This window comes from Schistosoma mansoni, chromosome 1 (assembly GCF_000237925.1).
Source record: "Schistosoma mansoni strain Puerto Rico chromosome 1, complete genome".
In the NCBI taxonomy this organism is placed as follows: Eukaryota; Metazoa; Platyhelminthes; class Trematoda; order Strigeidida; family Schistosomatidae; genus Schistosoma; species Schistosoma mansoni.
The window spans coordinates 49,882,558-49,907,755 of NC_031495.1; the positions used below are offsets into that span (position 1 = coordinate 49,882,558).

General features: G+C 31.0%; 1 protein-coding gene across 1 annotated transcript in view; it reads right to left on the reverse strand.

Moving 5' to 3' along the window:
- Positions 1–20,130, reverse strand: part of Smp_148670 (putative voltage-gated potassium channel) — a gene marked incomplete at both ends in the record, with an annotated part of 43,463 nt that extends 23,333 nt beyond the window's left edge. The window contains 4 exons of the mRNA XM_018794725.1: positions 2,047–2,139; positions 3,674–3,805; positions 12,301–12,531; positions 20,052–20,130. Coding sequence (XP_018649108.1) covers positions 2,047–2,139; positions 3,674–3,805; positions 12,301–12,531; positions 20,052–20,130 — 535 coding nt within the window. The remainder of the gene's footprint in view (positions 1–2,046; positions 2,140–3,673; positions 3,806–12,300; positions 12,532–20,051) is intronic.
- Between the last annotated feature and the right edge of the window lie 5,068 nt (positions 20,131–25,198).

Sequence of the window (25,198 nt, forward strand, 5' to 3'; positions counted from 1 at the left end):
CTAAAAGATAAGCCCTCACGTCTTGAATTGTAGGTTCTGGGTTCCATACCCAGTGAATTTCTGGTCCTACACTGCTGAGGTGCTTTATAACAAAATGAGGCAGTTGTCCATTGCTTCTTGGCTCTCAATGACTGTCTCACGAAAATCAATCTATTATGCAAGCTATAAAATTTAATGGACTATTTTGATGAACAGATGAATGGAATAAATAAATAAAAGGAATCTCTAGACCTCGTTCTTTCTTTCTTATGACTCATAAAATTTCCTGAACTATTCTTTTCGATGGTGGAGATTTGTAGCTCAGGTGGGTGATTTTGATGGAGTTTTGTTCTCTGAGCTGGATGCAAACCAAAGGATGAAATGACAAAAGAAGAGAAACCGAACATTATCTACAAAATAAATTGTGCCAACTGCGACAAACACTACATCGGACAAAGAGGACGCCCCCTTCATCTTCGCCTGCATGAACATCAATTAGCAGTCAAACGCCACTACGTTTCTTCACTCATATCAATACACGTGGACAACTACGGACATACATTCGACTGGAAAAATGTGAAGATTTTGGACAGAGGCGATTCCGAAAACACCAGAGAATTTTTAGAAGCTTGGCACTCAGGTCAATCAGCAATAAACAAGCACGTAGAAATCAATCCAATTTATCAACCAATCAGAAAAATTATGCAGAAACATAGGAACAAAAATCAAACAAATAGGAGATACAACCAAAACAAAGAAATAAACAATGACAGATTGAAGGTCAATAATAACCAATCAACATCGAGGTGCACAGGACAAGCTGTGAATCACATGTGGAGAATTTCAAACACTTCACTTCTATTCGAAGTTTGTGCTGATGATGTTGTTCAGAAGGACGATGAAAGCTCCACAACCAAACCATCCAGCTCAGAGAACAAAACTCCATCAACTATTCTTTTCATTTAAAGGATTCATACATTGCAATTTTTATACTTCTTTAGACTGAATCAAGCTTGCTATTTTCACTAGACACATTTTACTGATTTTATCATAATGGAAAATAGACAAATAAATACTGATACATTATAAAATGAATAATTTAATAGTTAAGCTCACTTGATTTATTCAGATAGACAATGATTTCTTAATAATGTGAATATCCTTAAGAGTAAAAGTATCGTCTATATTATCGTTACATACTAGACGAAATCTCTGCGTATATAACTGAAATATATATATTTCTGATAAATGATTGTTTGGAAATATTCATAACTGGTAGCTTTATAAATTAATTGAATTGTATCATACATAGAAGTGAATAAAATATTTGTTGAAGGTATATATCACGTATTGACTATTACACTATTATTGGGATTCAGTGAGTGATAGAAGTTCGTTTCTCCCTAGTATGCTACTTCACAGTAGTGCTCAGCCACGATCTCACCAGTAATCATTCTCAGAACTTTTAGGTTTTAGGGAGAATGCTTAACACTTAAACTACCTGTCTGAAACCCAGGAGTCCAGATTTTCAACTTAGACAGATTTCTGATATAGAGCAGTGATCATTTAATGTCATAAGTGTTGATTAACTCACTCTCGATGAAAGAGCTTGCCATTACACCCTGGTTATCAGTGAAATCTCGAATTAAATAAATTTGACATAAGTATCACCTAAAAATTAAATCAATCTCCATAAAAAAATTTTAACAAGAGTAGATAACTTTTACTTAAAATTATCAGTATGTCTAAATTTTTGGATTTTGAATACCTAAACTAGATAATCATCTGTTTATAGTGTCAACTGAAACATGTTATATTAGGGCAGATCAATTCTGAAGTTTATCTAATTTGGATTCAATATTATTAGGAAACGATTGGTGTAAGAAATGAACAATCATATAGACGCATTATTCAATAGTCTACTCAACAAAAGAAGATATCGTTGAGTGTTATTAATTTCAAATAGTTTCTTACTTTGAAAAAGAAATAGTGTATTTTTAGAAAGGATATCTTATTAAAACTATGACTTCAAAGTTAAACAGTTATTATACAAATACGAAAACTGACTTACGGCAACCAATGAGTCGTCCAGTTCAACTTGTGTTAACACAGTTTTATTACGAGCCACTGAACGTGCCAACTTGGCAAATTTACTAAAACCTTTGAATAAGAGTAAAGTATAGAGATAATTGCTTTTCTTTAGAAAATTGTATAAGATGAGCTTTAAAGAGAAATATACGTAATAATAATAACAGAAAATGTTAACGTATATTTACAGCATATTTGGTTTCTACATCTCCACTTGTAGCTACTCCGACGGCTACTGCCGGTCTCAAGCCCGGATAAAGGAGGAGGGTCGGGCATGGGGTTAGCGACCCCATCCCGTAGAAAACCAACTCGCTAAAAAACGCTAATCATTCAAATCATTTAAGTAAGTAATTTCTACATAGCAACAAAACCTTTTAGGACTAAGTGATATTAATATTATTTAAAATTAGCCTAATAATATGAAGATTCATACTTTTTAGCAAATCTGATTGAAGTTTTCAAAGTTAAGATGATTTTTATTACTTTTCATTCTGAAGTTTTATTATGTTCAAATTTGTATAGCTTATATAAATATGAAAATAATCCAGTAAATAACTGAAGTATCTTTTTAAGATGATGTACCTTAAACCTTAACATTACTACTGTTTCAGATCCTTTGAAAAATACGTTTTTCACAGTATTAATAGTCAGGAGTGTGTAATTTTTAAGTAGTATCATGGCAATTGCTAAATAAAGTTCATGTTTTATAAATTATCCGATTTGTGAATCCTCTGACTACTTACCATAATGAAAATTTTGAAGATGAATATGTATAGTGTTTTCCAAATCTTTTACGGACAGCATCAACAAACAGGATTGTAGATTAAAGTACACTGGTTTATTATACCTCTTGTAAATGGGATCTACGGTAAGTAACACTGTTCTTAATGATCACACAAGAAATATTTCTTACTCCGGCCTAAAATACCACTTTCGACAACTATGTACCTAAAAAATAATGACTGAAAAGCAGATGTCACCAATAATCAATCCATTGAATATCTCTGGGAATCTGCTTTCAGCTATACTTTCATCATAAGTTTAGAAACATTAGAATACAGGAAAAATGCTTTGATAGTTATTGGCGATTTGGGTTGGGGGTTGTGTTTTAAAATTAACTGCCCTTTGAGACTCAGTCCTTGAAAAAGGGGGTCTTAATTTCAGTTTGGATGTCACTTCTAATGATTTCCTTTCGTAATGACGAAGTGATAATTTACAGAAGCATGAGCCCAAACTTATTTTTTAATATTCAATCCTTTTGCTGAGTAGATGAGAAATATTGAAAAGTCCAATCGCTGCGTCGCTAGTCCCATTGAATTCTGACTATAAATATATTTTTCTGTTCACTATTTAATACCCAACAAGCAAAAATCTACTAACTGTTAAGTTATTTACTCGAAAGGCTTGATATTCTTTAGTGAATGATATGTTCACTAAAAGTCTTTTTTAATGAAAGCTATCTCAATTTACAAATAACCTGTAAATATGTTGACTGAAATCTGTTGCTTCATACAAATAGATATATTCCATTCACAGAATTTCAATTCACTAGTTTTATGAAAAGTATCAATAATCTTTAAATAATTAATAATTATAACAGACTTACTTCCACTAAGTGTCTCGTCATCCAATGGTTGTCGGAGTGGTGATATATCATAAAATAAAATAAGATATAGAGGTATTTCATGTTTATCATTTTCAACTGGAGCCACGCACATAATAACCCAAATCATTGAACCTGAAGAAAGCAAAGAACTAATTAATATTTACCTAGTAAAGTGTAGGGATGGGAGTGGGTATGTTATGTCAAGGAAATTATTATAACATACAATAGACAAAAATATTCAAGATTTATTGTTTAATAACTTATTGATAAACCTGATCAACCATTTTTACTAAAACAAAAAAGAAAGTCGTGGGTGAATATGAATGTTTCATTTATTTTGTCGATGCCTTGCTTACAGTCTAGAAATAAGAGCGATAATGATCTACAGACGGATGCATAGGGGATTTTTCATCAGTGAAAATTGGAAAAAAAGACCAGTAAGCTTGGGAAGATCATAAGAAGTTGTCACACGGTCATTATATATATATATAACTAGTGTCAGGATTCTGGAAGAGAAACTTACAGACCCACAGACATTCATCTTTGGGAAAATTGGTGTTATAAGTTATGTATATGATGAAACAATGGATTGATTAGCCAAATAAAAGGAGTAAAGCTCATATAACATCCAAGAATGAATAAAGACAATCCATAATCAAGTGCACGAAATGGGATGTCACCTAAATACGTTTTGGAAACTAATACTAACAGAGGAGGTTAAGACTAACCTCAACATTTTTTCCGATTTACGGGTATGATTTAACCCTTTTATATCGATAGTTTTGGAAAGGCGTAATAAATTAAAATTAACTAGCTTATTCTTTACTCAGAAGGATTTTGATCTGTCAACACTGAATCCACTACCAAGTAGACGACAGAGAGTTACACTGTTAAAAACGTATTGTACTTTTATTTTCGACTTTTATAGTGCGTGTTCTTTTAGTTCTGAAATATGTGGCTTTTAGTGACCCAAGATCTGACTTCATTTGGATTGTATCAATGTTTGTTATTGAAATACACATACCGTCAATCCTCGTATATTATCATCGACTGAAATCACGTTAGTGAATTAAAAAAGTCAGTTCCGAAAATGAGTTTAAAATACGTGTATTTCATACAATCGCTGGTCCGAAGGCGAAGTAAAAAAGTGACGCTCATTAGAGGAGGAGAGTGAGCCATCTCAATTTAACCAAGAGCGAATCGATATTTATAGTCAGACAAAAATAGTAACAGACATGGATGGGTAAGTTATAAGAAATGCACACATATACGCCTACATAAAACAGTCAAAGTCGATGAGTGAATAAGTGACGTTAAAAATGTGGCTTGAGGAGAATGAATTAATTTATCTATTCAGAGGCTAGAATAACCTATATGGGCTTGACATAGTACCAGCCCTTACAGACTCAGAACGTACATGTAACTTCAGAAACACTTTAACAATTAAGATTTCTTAGCTCACTCCGTCTCCATTTCAGTGATCGATTTCAACAAAATATTATGAGTTTTTTCAACTATTTATATGGTTTTTAAATTTGAGAAGAAATTAATCTAATAAGACTCTTTAATGTGTAGAACTGAGACTCATAATTTAGTGCTTTTACAGATCCAATAATGTGTATAGATTATTGAGATTTATTAATTAGATAATACTTGGTTTAGGGGTTTGTAACAATCACTTATCATGAAGTTAGTTTTCGCTGAGAGCTGACATCACTCAAAAATATCTGGGCTAAAGAAGGACTGCATAGCTTTCTCACCATAACTTGGTATTGTCTAATTTTTAAAACCTATAACTCCATTGCAGACCGTACAAGTCACAGTTTAAAGCTCATACTACTCATTCAATGGATTGAAATTCACTCATTCATATTTTCATTTCCAATCCATTTATAATCTAGCATAATCAAAGCAGCTTCCATCTTTAGTATTTGTTTCGCTTAGTATATGACTATGATCTATTAATCAGTGGTACCCATTAAATTATTCTCAAACCTGGTCACTGGTGGGGACTTGACTATATTTGACCAAAATGTTAATATTGATTTTTCCCCATGATGTTATTAATGTGATGGTAAGTTGAATATACTCGAAAGTCATAAATTGTTGTTTATTGAGTAAACACTACTCAACCAGAAACTTAGTATTTAATGCATATTGATATTCCAATATTCTAGGGTTGCATTATGTTTTACATGAAGCCCTAATCCTTTAATGATTATTTCCAATGCCCAGTTCTTGCATCGGAGATGCCAAACAAAAAATGATCATTCGCTACATGTGGAGAGAAAAAGCATTTGACTAAAAATTTTCGTCATAAAGAAAAATGTTTTATTATTAATATTATTATTATTATTTAAAGTTTATTTAACTATAAACGATCTATGCTTAAATCCAAATGAATAAATTGATATTATAATGAGTAAATTTAATTCAGAATAAAACAAGAAAATGAATAGAAAAAAAATCAATATTTCGGAAACATTTTTTCCATTCAATTTCATTAGGAATAAACAATAATAATAATAATAATAATAATAATAATAGCAATAATTATAATCTTCATACTTATAATAATATTAGTGTAGGGTAGAAAAAATGCTAAGTTTATGATTGAGATCATGAATCAATGAGTGTTCGATCACCATTAAAAACCCGGAAACACTGGACGCCTGTTTCGTCCTGTTATGGGACTCCTCAGCAGTGCCTATTCAAGATCGAACCCAGGAATTTAGGCCTTCCAGTGCTTTCAGGTTTTTAGTGGTGGCCGAACATTCATCGACTCAAGATCTAAATCAAAAATCTATAATAATAGTGGATGCGCACTTCTGAGGAGTCCCATAATAGGACGAAACGGCCGTCCAGTGTTTCCAGCTTCAAATGATTCATGATTTAAATTATCAAAATTACTATAATATCCACAAAACCCCTTCTGATAATAATACTTTAGTTTGGGTTTCACTTAAATTATATACCCTTATGGGATATAAAACGAGGAACACACTCCTGTAAGCGCATAACCACATATATTTGTGAATATTCATTCAACATTAACGATTTTCATAATCATAATAAAATAACAGCTGATCAATATATACAACCATTAATCAATTGAGCTTTGAAACGAAGTTAAGAAAGAACGGAACAGTGATAATTAATAATGAGGATATCAAAGTTTATGAATAATATTATTCAAAAGGAAGAAGAACTTTCAATATTGGAAGAAATTTTGGGTAGAATTAAGGATGTAATGTTTCTAAATTGGTAAACGCATATAGGGTTTACGTTTGTTAGTTAATAATTATACAAGCCATCTGAAAATAAGAATCATTACAAAAAAGTTCTCAAAAAAATATTATTTGGTCATTTTGATGAGAAATGTTTAGTCTCTCTCTCTCAATAACTTTATGGATACAATTCAGTAGTATATTACAAAAATAATCAAATAAAAATATTTAGTTGAGTTCTCTATTATGAATAATAAAATGAAAATTGGACACTGAAAGATAATTCATCTTGATGATTCTATTGAAATTTTAAAGATATGAGACGGATAAACATTTTCTTAATTATAATTTCTTTACATTCAATGTCATCTGTATAATTTGAACTTAATTTTTTTAAACCGCCAGTTTAAATTTTGACCAATGTTCATATGAACCATGGGAACTATTTGTATAAAAGTAAGAATGGAGAAACTATAAAGTAATCCATAATCACATAATATTATTATCAATAGTATTATTATCATTACCTTGATTAACTAGATGAAATTCTCCTACTATGGATTATGCTCACACGATTTTCTTTATTTTATTATGTTACTATTATACTGATAATTACATGACAGTACTATAAATCATTCTGACCTTTATTGAATGATCTGTTCAATTTACATTTTTGAAGTGTTTATATCGTAACAGATACAAACGTTCAACATTTTTAACAAACAACATTGTCAAATCCATTAATCCATACCTTATCTTGTTCTTGATAAAATATCACAATAATTATGGACTTATAACTGTAAAACCTGATGATGAAGTTATTGCAAAAACAATTGTTCACTCAGATATTCTTTATTTTTAACAGATAATCTTTGATTGACAAATGTTGAGATGATTCCTACCTTTTTAATATTATTAACAGTGAAGACGTTTAAATTCACTTGGTGTTGTTTACTTGTATCTTCCCATTGTTATTTAGGACTGTGACTCAAACCTAGTGCCGTCCGCTTCATACGCCATCGCGTCATCCACTTAGTTACTGAGTCCTGATAGCTATCTGCTTGTGCAATGGGGTGAAGTTTAAATTCACTTGGTATTGTTTACTTGTAACTTCCCATTGTTATTTAGGACTGAAATTGATCGGTCTCTTGTTGGCATATGTGCAGCCTGTGAACATCAACTCTGTGATGCAGGTACATCCAGCTGATGAGTCTTAAATAGGACGAAACGCAAGTCCTGGATTCCACTGCTAGCCACTATCCATCTTTGCTCATAAATGAGGACATTTATTTTGACGGATGCTCAAATTGAGGTAACTAGTATTTACATTGAACTAACCGATCTCATATTCAAAAAATTCATTGTTATTTATTTCATTACTAGACATTACCAAAATTATCTACAAAGTGAAGTTATTCTCCGAAATGAACATAGATGACATTCAATAACTTTGTGGTATTTTATTTATCTGAAATTTATTACTCTATTGAATTACATTTTATTGTACATTTTTCAATGTTATTTTATAATTGAAATCATGAGTCAATTGAAGCTAGACCACCAATGGGAAACCTAGAAGCACTGGATGGCCGTTTCGTCCTATTAGGGACTCCTCAGCAGTGCGCATCCACGATCCCGCCTCGCGAGATTCGAACCCAGGACCTATCGGTCTCGCGCGGGAGCGCTTAACCTCTAGACCACTGAGTCCAGTGCTTCCAGGTTTTCCATGGTTGTCTAGCTTCAATTGACTCATGATTTCAACTATAAAATTACTGAAATCTCCATAAAACCCCCTTCTGATAATTTCCAATATATCTTATTAATAATTTACATTAGGCTTTTTGATAGGCAATACATATGGAAGACAATACATTACATCAATCAAATCATCAAAAAATGTTCATTTCTTGTAAAAGACAATATTTCATCTAAATCAAGAAAAAAATAACGTTTTTTTAATGACGTAATCAGTTATTTTAGATTTACGTAAGAATATTTATTAACATTATAATTTTTGAACGTGGTCTTTTTAAAATGTAATGTGAGCAGAGAATGTTCACTATCGACATCTGTTCATTTTTTGACTATAATAACAGAAAGATCGACTTTGAACCACGAAAAATTAGTCGTAGAAATGTACTTTTGAAATCTTCAAACTATATATTAACCAAATGAATTTTAAAACTATCTCATTAATAAGCAAAGATGGATAGTGGCTAGCAGTGGAATCCAGGACGCGCGTTTCGTCCTATTTGAGACTGACCAGTTGCAGTCCTAACACATCGATGGGAAGATTCAAACAAACAATACTAAGTGAATTTATCTCATTAATCTTAATGATTGTAAATCAGTTGATGTGGTTATGAACTTTCATGGACTGAGATGGTTGGGCCACGTGTTACGTATGCCAGAACACTGATTACCACGACACGCAATGCTGACTAGTATTGAGGATGGTTGAAAGAGAGTTAGGGGTGGCCAAACCAAGACATGGCATCAGTCCTTGAAGTCACTAACTCCTAGTGTGAGCCACGTTGGTAGATGCAGCCTATTTGGTTGGGGTCCGCGTGACTATCGTAACCAATAGTTGTAGTCTCTGTGTGCCATGGCTCAGAATCGATCACAATGACGTAGGGGTATACACTCTTTATCTTCCCTTAAACCTTGAGATTAAAATTGCTTCATATCTATCTTTCTTCCTGTACTATATCCTTGTATACAACCTTTCTTTCATATATTACCACCACTAAATTAACTACTTCTACGAATTAAGTGTTGATCTTGTTGTGCTAACGAGGTATGGCAATTTGGACCAACGCATATATGTGCCTGGTCCTACGTTTGAAATGACTATTTTTTCAAAGGAAATTAGTAATACGGACAATTGCATGTAACTGGATATCATTATTAATGAAACGTGAATGTTATACCAACGAATACAATGAAAGAATCTTCAATATACTAATATTATTATTGAACTATTTGAACACTAATAACTACCTTGATGTTGAGCAATCTTTTTCCATTCTCTTCATGAATTCACATTTCTTTATAAGCTCTAAAACATTTATTACATTGAATGACATACTTCGGAGGTTTCTACATATATCGGTCCGATAAATTTGTTCTGTAGCATAATAAATTAAATCTTTATCACATTATTTTATATTTAATTATATAATGAAGAAATCTTAATTGCAAAAGTAAACAAGGAATACAGAAATAATTTATTTAATTATAGTTCTTGTAATTTCAACTTGCTTCTAACATTAATTCAAAAGTTCCATTTTTTCATTTAACAGAGTTATATTCAATTTTAATTTAATTATTTCACTGATAGTCTTCTTGATGGCTCAACTGATTAATGGATTCTTTAAAAGGAATAAAGTAATCAATCTGATGATTCACTCATAACAGTGAGATGTGAATCCTTATTGTATAGCTATCAGAAAACAAAATCATGCAGTGACTAGTCGAATATTATCAGCGAGTCAGTGTTGTTTTCCTACTATACAAAGTATGTGATATTGTTACCGTAGGTTATTTGTTCGTTAGTAAAGGAATAATCAACACTGCACATTGAAGTCATGAGCCATAACACTATGAATGTGACCCGAAGTCAAGCACACAAAACTGTACTCATTTACGATTGAATGGTGTATAAAGCCATGGTACCAGAAACTATCATTTTGATCAAAATTATCAGGGTAAAAATAACAGTTTAAGAGGATGATTGAACTCTCATCGTCACCCATTTTATTTCAAAGAACAAAAAATATAATTTCATATTAGAAACTATTTTTTGGAGCTTTATATATCGATGCTTCATACTCAGTGATATCAATCATCATTAATAAATAACAAGATATCTAATTTCGCTTGGAAACTTAGAAAACATTGAATTTCTCATTGTTTTATAAAACTATGGAACTGAATTTCACAACTCTTTTAAACTACTAAAAAATTAGAGCCTAATAAATGAAAATAAAAGTCCATTGATGTAGATAAATCTGTTCATTTTATCAATGATCATTCCAAGAATATTAGTGGCTAAAATGGTTCACCTCAGTTTTATACTACAACGTACCTTAAATAGTACCTAGTACTATAATCTAGGATAGATTTTACTTTCCATTTAAAACATGTCAGCTAGACAGATGTTCGTTTTAGTGTTAACATGTACATTTATTAATGAAGATAATGTTCAGATATTCGTTTTAAAAGTCATTTTGCTAACATTGTCTGGTTAATTCATGTTTGAATATCAGTAATGTGAAAATATATTTTTTTAAAGAATTAACTTATTAATTTCTAATTTATTATCATTTCAGTCTTCGTTACCATTGGTATTTGCTTGTTACACTTTAAAATATTTCAAAGAAAGGCTGATCGAAATAACAATGTTTATTTATTTTTTATTGAGATTATGAATCGATTAATATCAGACCACCAATGAAAACCCGGAAGCACTGAACTGCCGTTTTGTCCTAGCATGGGACTCCTCAGCAATGTGCATCGACGATCTCACTCGTGGGATGCGAACCCAAAACCTTCTGTCTCGCTCAGCTGAGGAGTTCCATACTAGCACGAAACTGCTGTCCAGTTGTTATAACTGTTATATATTCTCCATATTATGACCCAGCTATTTCTATTGCTTAGTATTCTTGGACACTAATACATTCGACAAGTCCCCAAACCAGAACACGGTTGAACAGGGAAGAAATTATATTCCAAATAACAAGGATAGATGGAAGTAAGAAGCGCAATAAGAAATACGTTAATATATTTATAGTTTTTACATGAGTAGATTCTAGCGTCTTGTCCAAGCATCGACTAGCGCTGATTGGATAAAAATTAGCCAACATAATCGTGCATGGAACATGCTTTGATCCAATCTATGTCCCGCTAACACCAGTACTTCTAGGTTTTCAACGGTAGTCCAATATCAATAAATTCATGACCTCAATCAAAAACTTAACAATCTTCACAACCCTATACTGATAAAAATAATGATGTCGAATTTCACATTGTTTAAGTTGACATCTTCATAGACATCATATTGTAAACACTGAAGGAGAGTATAATTGATCAATATTTAGTATACTGTTATAAAATATCTTCCATATGTTATGGCTTACGTTTTAAATAGTAACGAATATAAAGAATTTATATATACTTGAAATCATGAGTCAATTGAAGCTAGACCACCGTAGAAAACCTTGAAGCACTGGACGGTCGTTTCGTCCCATTGTAGGACTCCTCAGCAGTGCGCATCCACGATCCCGCCTCGCGAGACTCATAAATCGATAATTCATAAATTAATAAATGAATGTAATGTATATTAAATAATAACAAATCAGTAATTAAGTAGATAACATTAATCATAATAAACTAACTTACGATTCTTTTTATATAAAGTAATTTCAACTTGATCAAAATAACCTTCATCTAATGCATTTTTTAATCTTTCTATTGAATTAATTGATGTTCTTTTACCATGTAATTGACGACATATAGCATTTTGATGCATCATTTCACGACTTGTATAATTTGTCATTTTAGTAAAACTTTCATTGACATAAATTATTGGATGATCAACTATTCTAGCATTGGCAATTAATAGTCCAGTTTCTTTTTTATAAATTAAAAATACCAAAAAAATATGGAAAAGAAGTTAGATTCTGTAGGTGAGGGATGAATTAATATTTAAAATAATAATAGCTTTGTTCAGCACTAAAAAGTTTGGTAATGAAAAGGATTCGCAGCCTTCACTTGTTTAGTATTGTAGTAAATTTCCCTGTAACATGTACTCAATTTCTAATTATTCAAAAATAGATTGTATGAATGTTTTTTGCATTATCAGGGTTGGTTACTCATTCGTGATAGGGAATTTTACCATAAATGAATGAACTTCAATATACTCATCTCTCGTTTTTCTAGAAGAGGTGAATATGCTAACAAGTAAAGTGTTTAAATTTGAGATTTTCAGTATTCGAAAGTTTAGTGTGTTGGAAACCTTTCATAAATGCTCTTAAGTACGCACTGTTAAGGCTCATAACTACTCGGTTCTAACAAATCTGAAACATGGAGGCCCATAGATTTGAGCTGGTCTATGTTTGTGTTACTTCTGCGTTGATTTCACATTTTAGTAACTTCGAATGAATTTCGAAAACTGAAGATACATTATATCTCATAATCAGGTGCTCGGACTTGATAATCTATTTAACGGTGTTAAATATCAGTTAGTTGATCATTTGAGATATTACTGTCCGTCTTAATTTCATTAAGTTTGACATTTAGTTTCAAAATGCAATTACCTGATTAGTATGTGACGGTTTGAAGATTAATAATATAAAGTGTTATACAAGAATAGTAACTTTGGGAATGGTGAAAGAAGTCTAAAGATCCACAAACTGATAAAAAGGGAATTAATGGTTTCTCACTATGATCATTTTCTCTGAAACCGCAAGTTATTTTCTGTTAGTGTATCAGGTGACGAAAATTCGACCATCTTAATATGTAACTTATCAAGTCTTTTGAAAATGCAATTTGTAATAAATGTATGTTAAACCAGTATATAATTTGTGCTTAGACATTGTAACAAAAACAAAAATCTTAACTTTACTGTTTAGGTATTACCATTATTATCAATATTATCTCATGTTGATAATATAAACTGTGAATAAAAATTGTTAAAATATATGAGCTAGCTAATTATGTGGTCTTAACGTGAACTAAAAATAAGGTAGAATTTCTTCTCAATTTAGAGTAGTCACCGATGACATACATTCACGGATTTTATTTCAGTGAGTGAGCTTAAATATTTATAGAAAATTCTAGGAGTTCTTGAACGAAGCCGTGGCCAATGAAGCAAAACTGTGTTGGGTATGGGGAAGGTACCCACTGAAGAAAATGATAGATAGTCGAGAAACATCGAGCGTTGACTGAAGTTAGATTTGTTACACATTTGAATTCTAGCTCAGTGGTCTAAAGGTTGAGCGTTTGTTAATGAGAATGTAGGTCCTGAATTCTATTCCTAGGTGTAGGGTCATGGATGTGCACTGCTGAAGAGTCTCATACTATGACTAAACGGCCATTTAGTACTCTTTTAATGGTTTTCTAGCTTGGATCTGTTTGTTAACATAATGATATATATATATATATATTTAAAATGTCCGAAGATTTTAATCAGTACCTATCTAAATCAAAATAGGATATAAAAGCCAACAGTAAAGTATCGAAAATAGTCGATTGTGTTTTAACATATGTTTAAAGGAGGATTTCAAACTCTCGACTTCAAAGTTAAATCGTACTAGAAATAAGGAAAGCTCAAAATATTTACAAACGTTTTGTAATAATACCTTGGACTTCAACCTGGTTGGCTTTATGTAAAATGTAATTTTAGACTAGGTATTCTTCTTGGAACAGAAAAGAGATAAATTTTTCATACAATCAACAGATAATATTATGTCGTACAGCTTCGTTAAGTCATTTATCTGATAATCTATAATTTTAGTAACAATTACCAAGAATCCTCTTTTGATAACGTAAGAGTTCTTGTAAAAAAATGGAATGTGACAATATGAATAGATCGAGGCAATCCAAAAAACTGTGTAGATATGCCAACTAAGGTTAATCAAAACTCAGTCAAGAACATCAATAACGGGGCTAATTCAAACCCTGGAAAATGTAATCATGAGCTCCTGCTCATTGACTAACTTGTCATAAAACATTGCAGCGTCCATGTGAGACGATATTTGAATTAACCTTCAGTTAAGTATAATTTAGCCGGAAGTGCACTCTGTTCAAATAACTTTGACTAAACTCGGTCACAATTTGGAGTGATTAGAGTAACAGTGACAAAATAACATACATTCAGAACATATTTTGGTTTAATTCGGTTCTCTTGTATTATAAAACAGAATTTACTACTGAACTTAATCCTGACTTAGAAATATCAGTTACATATCATTTGTGCACCCAAGATTTGTGTTGACAAAATAATTTCAAATAACATTTCAATAACTCTTAATTTACGAGAAACCAAATAAATAGATTTTGTTTATGGTATTTCAGAAAACGTTTCGCTGTTTTGTCATTCGGTTTTTCTGATATTTGTAAATGTAACATTTTGTTTAGTTAATTTAATTTTTGTGAATGTGTTATTCGAAAAAAAATTATATCCACTCATCCATAAATATTTACATTTCTCCCTTAGGGATAACTTTCATAGCAGTAACGAAACAAAATGAAAAGTGAATTTAGGTTTTTACCTGGTGTATTGATCAGTTAGCAAACTTTAAAGTAATTGTTAGGTGATCGGAGTGGTAGCAACAGCAAAAATGAACTATCCATTCATAATTAAATAATACTTATGAACATGGAAGTATTACACTTTAATTACAAATGCTAATTTCAATTGATTTAATGTTTATTGTAATTGTTTTCAATTTAATAAATAGTTTAGATGTCCACTAATTAGCAATTATATATACATACAATGATGTTTTTCTAAGTCCAGTCAAATCTTTAATTAGAAACTCATCATTGCAATAATTCTAAATTTACTGTCGTTCTGTAGCATCTGTATCGTTTACTCGTCTTTGACAGTCTTAATTCAGACGATTCCTTTGAAGCACCATACAGTAGATTTTCAAGCAACATCTTAAGACTAGTTCATATGTTTTCAGATCAGGTAATTTTTTGGTATTATTTTACTCTAGAAAATGATTCTATTTAAACAAGTGAGACATTTCACTTAGTATTGTTTGTTTGAATCTTCCGATTGTTATTTAGGACTGCAATTGGTCTGTCTCTAATTGACATATGTGCATACTGTGCGTACTGCCTCGATATAGCCTTCATTCACAAGCATTATAAGCAATTATTAATAAGTTTTATACTAGATGTTTTTATAAAGTGAATGTCTATAATTTAAATAACTATTGGGTTTAACAACCTGTTGATGTTTATAAAAAAATAATTATTATCGGTTATTAATTATAAAGATTTTAAAGAAATTACAAGTCAAATATGTTGACCAAACCTCTAAGTCTACTTGATTTTTCTGGGATATATTTTTTAAAACAAAAATTTCATTCCATTGTGTGTTTCTGTACCACACTTTATACTACTTGAGCAATATAAATTGAATCTTTACAATCGGTCAGTAATTAAATACCCTCAATTGTAAATGACGTTTTGTTTCTTCTCGTTTAAACCGATTATATCATAGTAACGAATTAACATAAAATTATATAAAATGAGTAGACATATAATTCTTCTTAAAAATACATTATCAATCAATCAATCATACAGTTAATACTGAAAATATGCAAGGATGATTTTATTTAATGAAAGATGTCTCTACTAAAAATTAAGGTGAATGACTTATTGAGTTGTAATATTTCTAGATCACTTTGTTTTGTTTAAATGTGGTAAAGTTATTTCCTTTTTTAAAAAATTATATTTTGTATACATTGTTTACACGCCTGGTAATGTTGTTTAATATTATAAACATATTGAATATATTCACTTGGTGTTGTTTACTTGTATCTTCCCATTGTTATTTAGGACTGCAATTGATCAGTTTATTATTGACATATGTGCATCTTGTGCGAACTGCCTCGATATTGCCTGAAGTCACAAGCTTTGTAAGCAAAGATGGAGAGTGGCTAACAGTGGAATCAAGGACTCTAATAACTTCAGGCAATATCGAGGCAGTCTACATAGGGTCCATATATGCCAACAAGAGACTGATCAATTGCAGTCCTAAATAAAAATGGAAAGATACAAGTAACCAACACCAAGTGAATTTAAACTTCACCCCATCGCACAAGCAAGTGACTATCAGAACTCAGTGGCCGAGTGGATAACGCGATTGCGTTTGAAGCGAAAGGTACTGGGTTCGAGTCCCAGAGTGAACATCATGCAAGTACACCCGGCCGACGAGTCCTAAATAAGACGAAACTCGCGTTCTGGATTTCACTGCTAACCACTACCCATCTTTGCTTATTAGCATAAAATGTTTAAAATTTTTTTTATTTAATACAAACAAAGGAACCGGAAAACATTTATGATGCTTAACTGAAGAACTGCCTAGTATCTTAGTAGTATTTGATATTTCTAACAGATACTGAATATGAATAAAGGATATCCTTTTTTCAATAGTTTCACTTCAGGTATTCTAATTATATATTCAATTTAATCATTCAAAATGATAATTATACGAAAAACGTTTCCTTTATAATGAAATCATTTAATAAAGTTGCATAATCAAAATAATAATCAGGTAATAAATATTTAGATGATAATTAATATAAGTAGATGATATTGGTTGAGAAGAAAAGTTTCGTCACTTCGTTACTTTCCTTTTCTTCAATTAAAAAAAAGAAATGGATTATCAGTTTAAATTTTAACCGTAGAATTCAAAGGGAACTTTTCTTTACATAAATATATTAAATAATATTTAAATAAGTAGTGTTTTAATAAACAAGAAAATTAAGTGATACTATCTAATTATAATTAGATTTCTTTGCCAAATTTGTTTTTTAATAATTTACTATACATACATACACACATATACAACTTATATTCAGTTCTATAGACGATTTAGATAAAATAAATCAACTTTATAGTTAAAGTGTGAAACGCCCTAATGTCTTACATTTTCAACTTAAATAAGTGAATAAGAAAAAAAAATTGATTTATAATGTTTATAATAAATCAAACTCCTTCTCCGATAAATCCTCTAAGTGGTTTATTAGCTGGAAAAAGAATTCTTTTTCTAAAACACAAAAGACGTTTAGGGAGATTGTGATATCCAGCTGAACGTGTTCTGATGGTCTTACACTTTATATACTATTTTTTTTTGATAACTGGCGAAGTCTACACAGTGTTTGTCTTTTTTAATATGAGGTCGAATCTCGTAGGACGTTGAACGTATTGTATCATTGATAATCCCAAAATGCAAAAACATACCAACTTTTTGTTGTAATGAGTTTACAAGTTAATCTAAGCTAGACCACCATTGAAAATCTGAAATCACTGGACGGCTTCTTTGTCCTAGTGTGGGAGTCCTCAGTAGTGCTCGTCCATAATCCTACACATTGGACTCGAACCCAAGATCTTTAGTCTCTGGACCGCGAATGAGCACTTCTGAGTCGCACACTATGATGAAACGGTCGTCTAGTGTTTCCAGGTTTTCAGTAGTGGCCTAGCTTAGATTGACTCGTGAATCCAACTTTGAAAATACTACAAAATCCCCAAAATTGTTGCATGTTTTTAATAGAAATTAACATTTGATATATTTTTAGAGAACTTTTCTTCAATAGTAATGAACTAGCAGTGTTAAACTAGACATTGATCTACAAATAATGCATCGTAAGTTGAAATATTTGTCCATTTCATCATGCTGTTTATTGTTATTATTATTATTACAACGATATTTTTTGTCTATCAAATTGTACTCATTATTTATTATCACTACTAGCATTATTTACTCCATTATTGTCATTTACTCATAAATTGTCGTGATTTTTTCATAATTTGCATATAAATATTACTGTATATTGGAGAGAACCTAAATGAAGGTCTAATTTGAAACAATATTGTTCCCTTATACATGTTGCTCTAGTTTACATTTAAATTTAGTCAATTATCTTATTTACAGGGATTTTATAAGATAGATTTAACGAAACTCAAATCATATTTAAAAACAAAGCAATATCCGAAATCTCTTATATATAATATCTATACTAGGCATTTACAATATGTGATTAGACGTTTTAAGGTCACATAAATTGGGTTGTGTGCTTGTTACATAAAAGAGAGTAAACTTAGTTATAAATAAAGTACTAGAAGGATTTGTAAGTGACCTTTTTCGAGTCCTCAAATCCGGAAATAAATGTGTCTGTATTTTCAAAACAACAGATTTATTGATCAAAATAGTAGCTTTTAAAATGCTGTTTTTTACAAGTGATTGATATATCATGGAGAAATTGTGTAAAAACTTATGAATGTACATTAAATATTAAAATGGTAAGATGTCAACAATTTAATTCTACGAGGTGATGTAGATAACTTCACTCATTATAGATAGAGATATATATGCCTTAAAGCATGTAATGAAGCCTAACCATTTGGAACGGAAAACAAAATTTGATGTAAAATCAATTTTATTTCGAAGCGATTAGTCCCTTTGATAAATTCCGATAGTGTAATAAGACGATGAAGATTATCAGAATTATGTGATATATTAGCGCGATACATTTCAAGCAATCTGATCACACATATATTTGTTAAGAAAATTTATATATAAAAATAAAAGGTCAACTAGACTGGAGATGGGGGGGTAAGAGGAGACAAGGATAATAAAGAAAATAATATGAAAACAGTTTGAAACCTAATCACTCTGGATAATAAGCTGATATTACCAGGGTAGGTTTAAGGTGAGAACAAACTGTGTTTGAATACACAAAGGGGATTTGAACTTTCGTTAATGATTTGAAAATTATACCTATGGATTCCTATTTTTAGCTTGATGTTAAACTACGTATAGTTTAATCTAGTTTCTTTCTATCCTTTTGTTAAAAACGTAAACGTACGTTCACAGCAGTTTTTCGAAGCAATATTTTCTTTGTAACTGATCAGTACGTTAAATGTATGGTTTAATTAGGTATTTTTGGAGATATTCACATGGAAAATAAAATTTTTTAACTTAATGTATAACACTACTGAGTCATAATAACAGGATATAAACCTACAGAGAACACACTGATTTTTAACAAGTTCTGAGCTTTGCCCAAACTGGGATATAAGTTATCTTCAAGGCACAATACTTTATAGGTGAATTACTATCAATATGATATAATAGTCAATAAACTCAAACTACTGAAATATTGAGAATATCTCTACTTAATAATGCAAAGTGTCTGAATAAATTTTACTAATCTGTTTATAAAAGTTTTAAAGTGTATTCCTTCTTCGAATTAGCTCATTTCTTTTATTGTTTATGTATTCTCTTTACTTGGTCTGATTTGAAAAGACAAAATTATTTCTATATAAACCTAACTATACAAGAATTATGTAACTTATAAAATACTAAACTTAGTTTAATACTAATTTATGTTAAGTAAAATTCTAAAACTTACGTGGTGTACTAAATCGTCTTAAGACTGTTTCAAGAAATATATTTTGTGGGGCCACTAGTCCTCTACGTGAACCAGCCATCGTGTATGGAATAAAAGTAAAAACGAGTTCTGTTCATTTGCTTATTAACTATACTTTAAATAAGTGATCTGATGTTGTAACATGTTCATTTTTTAATAAATTCCGAGTTAATAACACTGATTATAAGAATAATACGAACTTAAAAGAAGTCAGATTATTTCTGAATAATACATAGTGTATTAAACGTTGATTCACTTGTTAAATATTCATCTTGTTTTGCAAAAATTTAAATGATTCTGTTTCTATCATTTGATTGGTGAATGTAATGCTACGACACCATGATTTGATTGGTTGGTTATTATAATCGGTTTGCTAAAAGTAAATTTTAGATGTAAGACATATAGATAGTAGTATGGAGAAACTCAAATAAGAGACAGTTTTAAGCAATATTAAGGACATTAACTCAAGATAATATATTGTGGAAAAATATTGTTGCCTAGCAACCTTCTTTATATAATTATATATAAACATAAGTTATCTTTAGGCAAATTTAATGTTTTAATAATTAAAGTCGGTACATAAGCTTATGGTCAAGAAATCAGATGAGTAATTTCTTAATAGATGTTGATGATCTTTAGTGAAATGTCAGATGCTTTTGAAGAGAACTTTTATGATGGATACTATTAATAATTTTAAAAGTAAAATCAAAGAAACAATAGCAATTAAGTTTCACTTCATGATCAAAGTGATTTCAATAACATTCAACAATTTCCATCACCTCCATATTGAAAGTTAGAAATGTCAGTGGTAAACCTTAAGAAGGTGATGTTTCCTATTATATTTAAGTGTCTAAGGTCAAGAAGTCTGGATTTTAACTAACAGGTCAGCAGTTCGAATCTAGTATTTATACTTTGATTTTGTCAATTTCATAGTATTATTAACCGTTTCAAATTATCTATGATGCAGTTCCGTGAGAATGTGTCATTAAATCAAGTACTAGTCTTTGAGCTTTAGAAAAGTTACAGTAGCAAGAAAAACTAACTTAAAAGTATTCAGCGAATATTTTGCAGAAGTTTTGTCAGTCATAAAAGCTTCAATACATTTATTTCATATGATTATCATTTGCTTTGAAAAAGTGATATACTTCGACATTCACATGAACTAAGCTTCATGTATTCAACTTTAATGGTGATAAATTCATACACATATAAGCATGATTGACTCGAAAAAGGTGGTACCCTTAGAGAATCAAAGCTGATATCACATTTGATCGTAAACATTTTATCGTCATTCGCAACGATTTCACCAAAACATGAAACAAATCCATACATTTTTTGGCAACAAATATTTATTTTCAGTGAATTAACAAATCTCTTTTATAAGTGTAGATAGAAACAAAAAGTGAATCAAATATTTCCAATGTCAAATGATGAAATTAACCAAAATATACAAAAACAGGAAGTTTTCGAAATATTGTTTCCACTTAAAAGTTTGATTGCAGCTTTTGTTATTCATACAGTAATAGATTAAAGAAACGTTAACCATACTCAATGGACAATATACATCCCTATATATCTTAAACTGATAATCTAGAAAACTATTGTCAATGCTGATTATTTCTCTTCAGTTTTATTGCGAGAAACATTGAAATTACTTAAATTTAGTTACTGAGATTATTTATAGCCTAATTTTTATGCAATAACATAATTTACGCTTAACTTTCACTGAACTAGTACGTTCAAATTGTAATAACCGTCTACATTAAATATAATCAGTGATACTCTGGTATGTGCTACTTACATCGACATAAGTAGTATATATCGCCAGTCAGGAACAGAATGTCCGGCAGCAGAAGTTTGAGAAGATCGAGAAGGAAAAAAACGAGAGCAGAAAGCAGTTGGTATGGAAATGAAGGAAAAATAAAATCTGAGACGATCGACTGACATTTGCAAAGGAACAATTGATTGACATTTTGCAAATCAAGTATTTATTGTATGATCCTCAGATTTTATTTAGACATTCTGTAACTTTGTGTTCAATTACATTCGGTTGTTCCCACCCGTGTTCTGGTTCACTACAATATAATTAACAATTAACAATAATAGATAAATTAGCATAAATTAGAATATCTTAAAAAGAAAATTAATAAATAAAACTCTTATTTAAACACATCAATATATCAGAAGGGGTTTTTGTGGAGATTTCAGTAATTTTATAGTTGATTTCATGAGTCAATTGGAGCTAGACCATCATGAAAAACCTGGAATCACTGGACGGCCATTTCGTCCTATTGTGGGACTCCTCAGCAGTGCACATCCACGATCCCGCCTGACGAGATTCGAACCCAGAACCTATCATTCTCGCGCGCGAGCGCTGGACCACTGAGCCGGCCGGCATCCAAACCATGGTAATGTCTAACTTCAACCAATCCAAGAAATTGAGCAATCGTTCACCATTGTCTTAAGTGAGTTGATATCTCACAACAGATCTGGTTGAACTCCACTGGTTACTGCTTCTCACTAGAACTTCAGTTCCGAACTCCTGTTCACAATAGGACAAAAAGGCCTTCCAGTGCTTCCAGGTTTTCCTTGGTGGTCTAGCTTCAATTGACTCATGAATTCAACTATATAATTACTTCAATAATATAATATTACATAATTTAACAAAGTATTCATATACAAATTACAAAATGAATAAACCGAATAAAACAATCAATGACACCTAATGGTAATAATAATTTTTGTTTTTGATTTATTACTAGAATTATTTGCTTAAAAGTAGAATTTATTAAACGATTAAAGAGGGAGAAATTCTTCAAACTATTGATTAAGTAAATGTGTAATTATTATTGTAGAACAAATAAAATCAATTCAGTGAAGAAAGTTTTCTCCCTAATCATGTTGTTTACTAGAGCTTTACAATTGTATTTATAATTAGTTTAAACTTAGTGGTTTATAGTAGATAGCAGCTCACGTACAATTGAGTTTGTGCATATTTAATTTGGTTAAGCCCTTTTCTTAACTTATTTAACGGACAGAGTCATTCTTACAATAACAACCTATCTATATTATTGTATCTTTATTATTCTTGCACTTGTATGAGTATGTATGCTTGAGCATCGCTTACACTCTACTCATATATTCATTCTGTTAGCCTTGATACTAGTCACTTAATTGATTCGATGATTCATTCATTTCCATATGTATATATATGTACATTTTAATCCTGTTCACTGACTCGTACACTCGTCCATTAACTCGATCATTCGCTCGCTCATTCGAGTCGCAAGCTCACCTGCTTGCTTTTCGGTAATACTCTTTCATACTTGCTTAACGTACCTGTAATTTTGGATATCTGTGCGTGATTCAATCATAAACACAATCAACACTTCGTATTCGCCTTCTGATTTATAAACCGTTGTGGTGTTATCTAGTAACGGTCATCAGGTCGAACAATATACGAAGTTTAAGGATAATATTGAATACCGAACACTACAATAGTAAAATAGAAATTGCCACATTAATAACAATCATTTTAAAAGTTAATTAACATTTTCAGTTGACAAATAAAGTTAATTAGTATTCGAAAGGTAATAAAAGTGAAAACAGCACGTAAGAAAGATATATGAAAGATAATTATCCACTTAACAACTATAAACAAGAGACTAACATGTATCCAAAACAACTCGCAAAATAGGATGTTAAAGCCATGGTAAATTAAAGGAGTAATTTTATTGTTAATAAACATTAATTCCAGGCTTGAACTAGTCAAAAACCGGATCCTCCGAGCTGCAAATATCTACTTGAAAACAAGTTCGTCTTATGTAGTCAATAATTTTAAACGAAAGTTCTGGTAGGGATCGGTGACCAGATAACTGAATGTTTAGCATTAAAATTGTCGATTGATATGCAGTCACCTTTCAATGACCATGCTGGGCATTGTTTGGGTATTCATTTCTGGAAAAGCGATTCTCATATAGACGCTTTTCAATGGTTTTAATGAAAATGAAATTGTTGGGAATCAATTTAAAGGAATCTACACAAAATGTTCAACTATGAAAATATCATGTAAGCGAATGAATTTGTGATATTTGGTCAGCACGACATTACAAATATGATTAATGACTGGTTAGAGTTAAGCTAAATTTCGAACGCCAGTGAAATGAGTAACAATGCATTCGCAGTGTATATTTGCTTCGACATAAATCTCCAGAAGATTCAGTCGTACAAAATGACACATAAACACATTCGCATCTTTATCATAACTCACTTTTTTGCAACAACGTCGATGTCGAGAACAGGTTCGATGGATTGAGACTCAATGACTCTGGTAAAATATTTTATTTATTGAGTAATACCAAGTTTTTCCTGAGAATATATTTGATAAGTCTAAATCTGACAAAAGACTGCATTTCAAAAATGTCGCCACTAGGAATGAACGGTTAGTTAAAACAAAGTTAGAACCATAAATATGGCGAAATAATAGGAATTCGTATTATTTCATGATTTCCCATCAGTTGCTAACAACCACACTTGTATTAAAAAATAACATAATGTTGAATAGTAGAGATCAGTAACTGAGAAAATTGGAATGGTAACGATCACCGATATTATTACCTATATTATTTTACATTGTTAAAATGATCTGCACAATGTTTATAAAAGGTTCGAAGAGTTCATAGAAGTTTAATTGGGTGACTGGCAATCATAGATGAATCTAATGGTTAATTTAAAGTGAACGGGGAGTGAGATAATCATTACTGATGACAGTGGCGCTATGCCAAAACCAGCAGAAATTGAGAATGTAATTATTGGAATGCACTTCAGTAGCTTTAAAGTAGGGTGCTCTCCCCAAAAGATCATGAGTTCACCTTCTGGTGGGATTAATTTCCATACTATTGGTGATTCCTAAACCAAGACGAAACATCCACCTGGTTATTTGTAATTTTAATGGTTCCTTAGCTGCCATCAATCCGTCACGTTAAACTAAATATTATCCTTTTATTCATCCATTTCTCCTTCCCGGACTAAAATATGGTCTTGTTTCTGCGTATAAATTTAAAATTGACACTAACTAAAAAAAAATAAAAGATGAAGAGACAGTTAAATAAGAGAATAATGTTCGAATC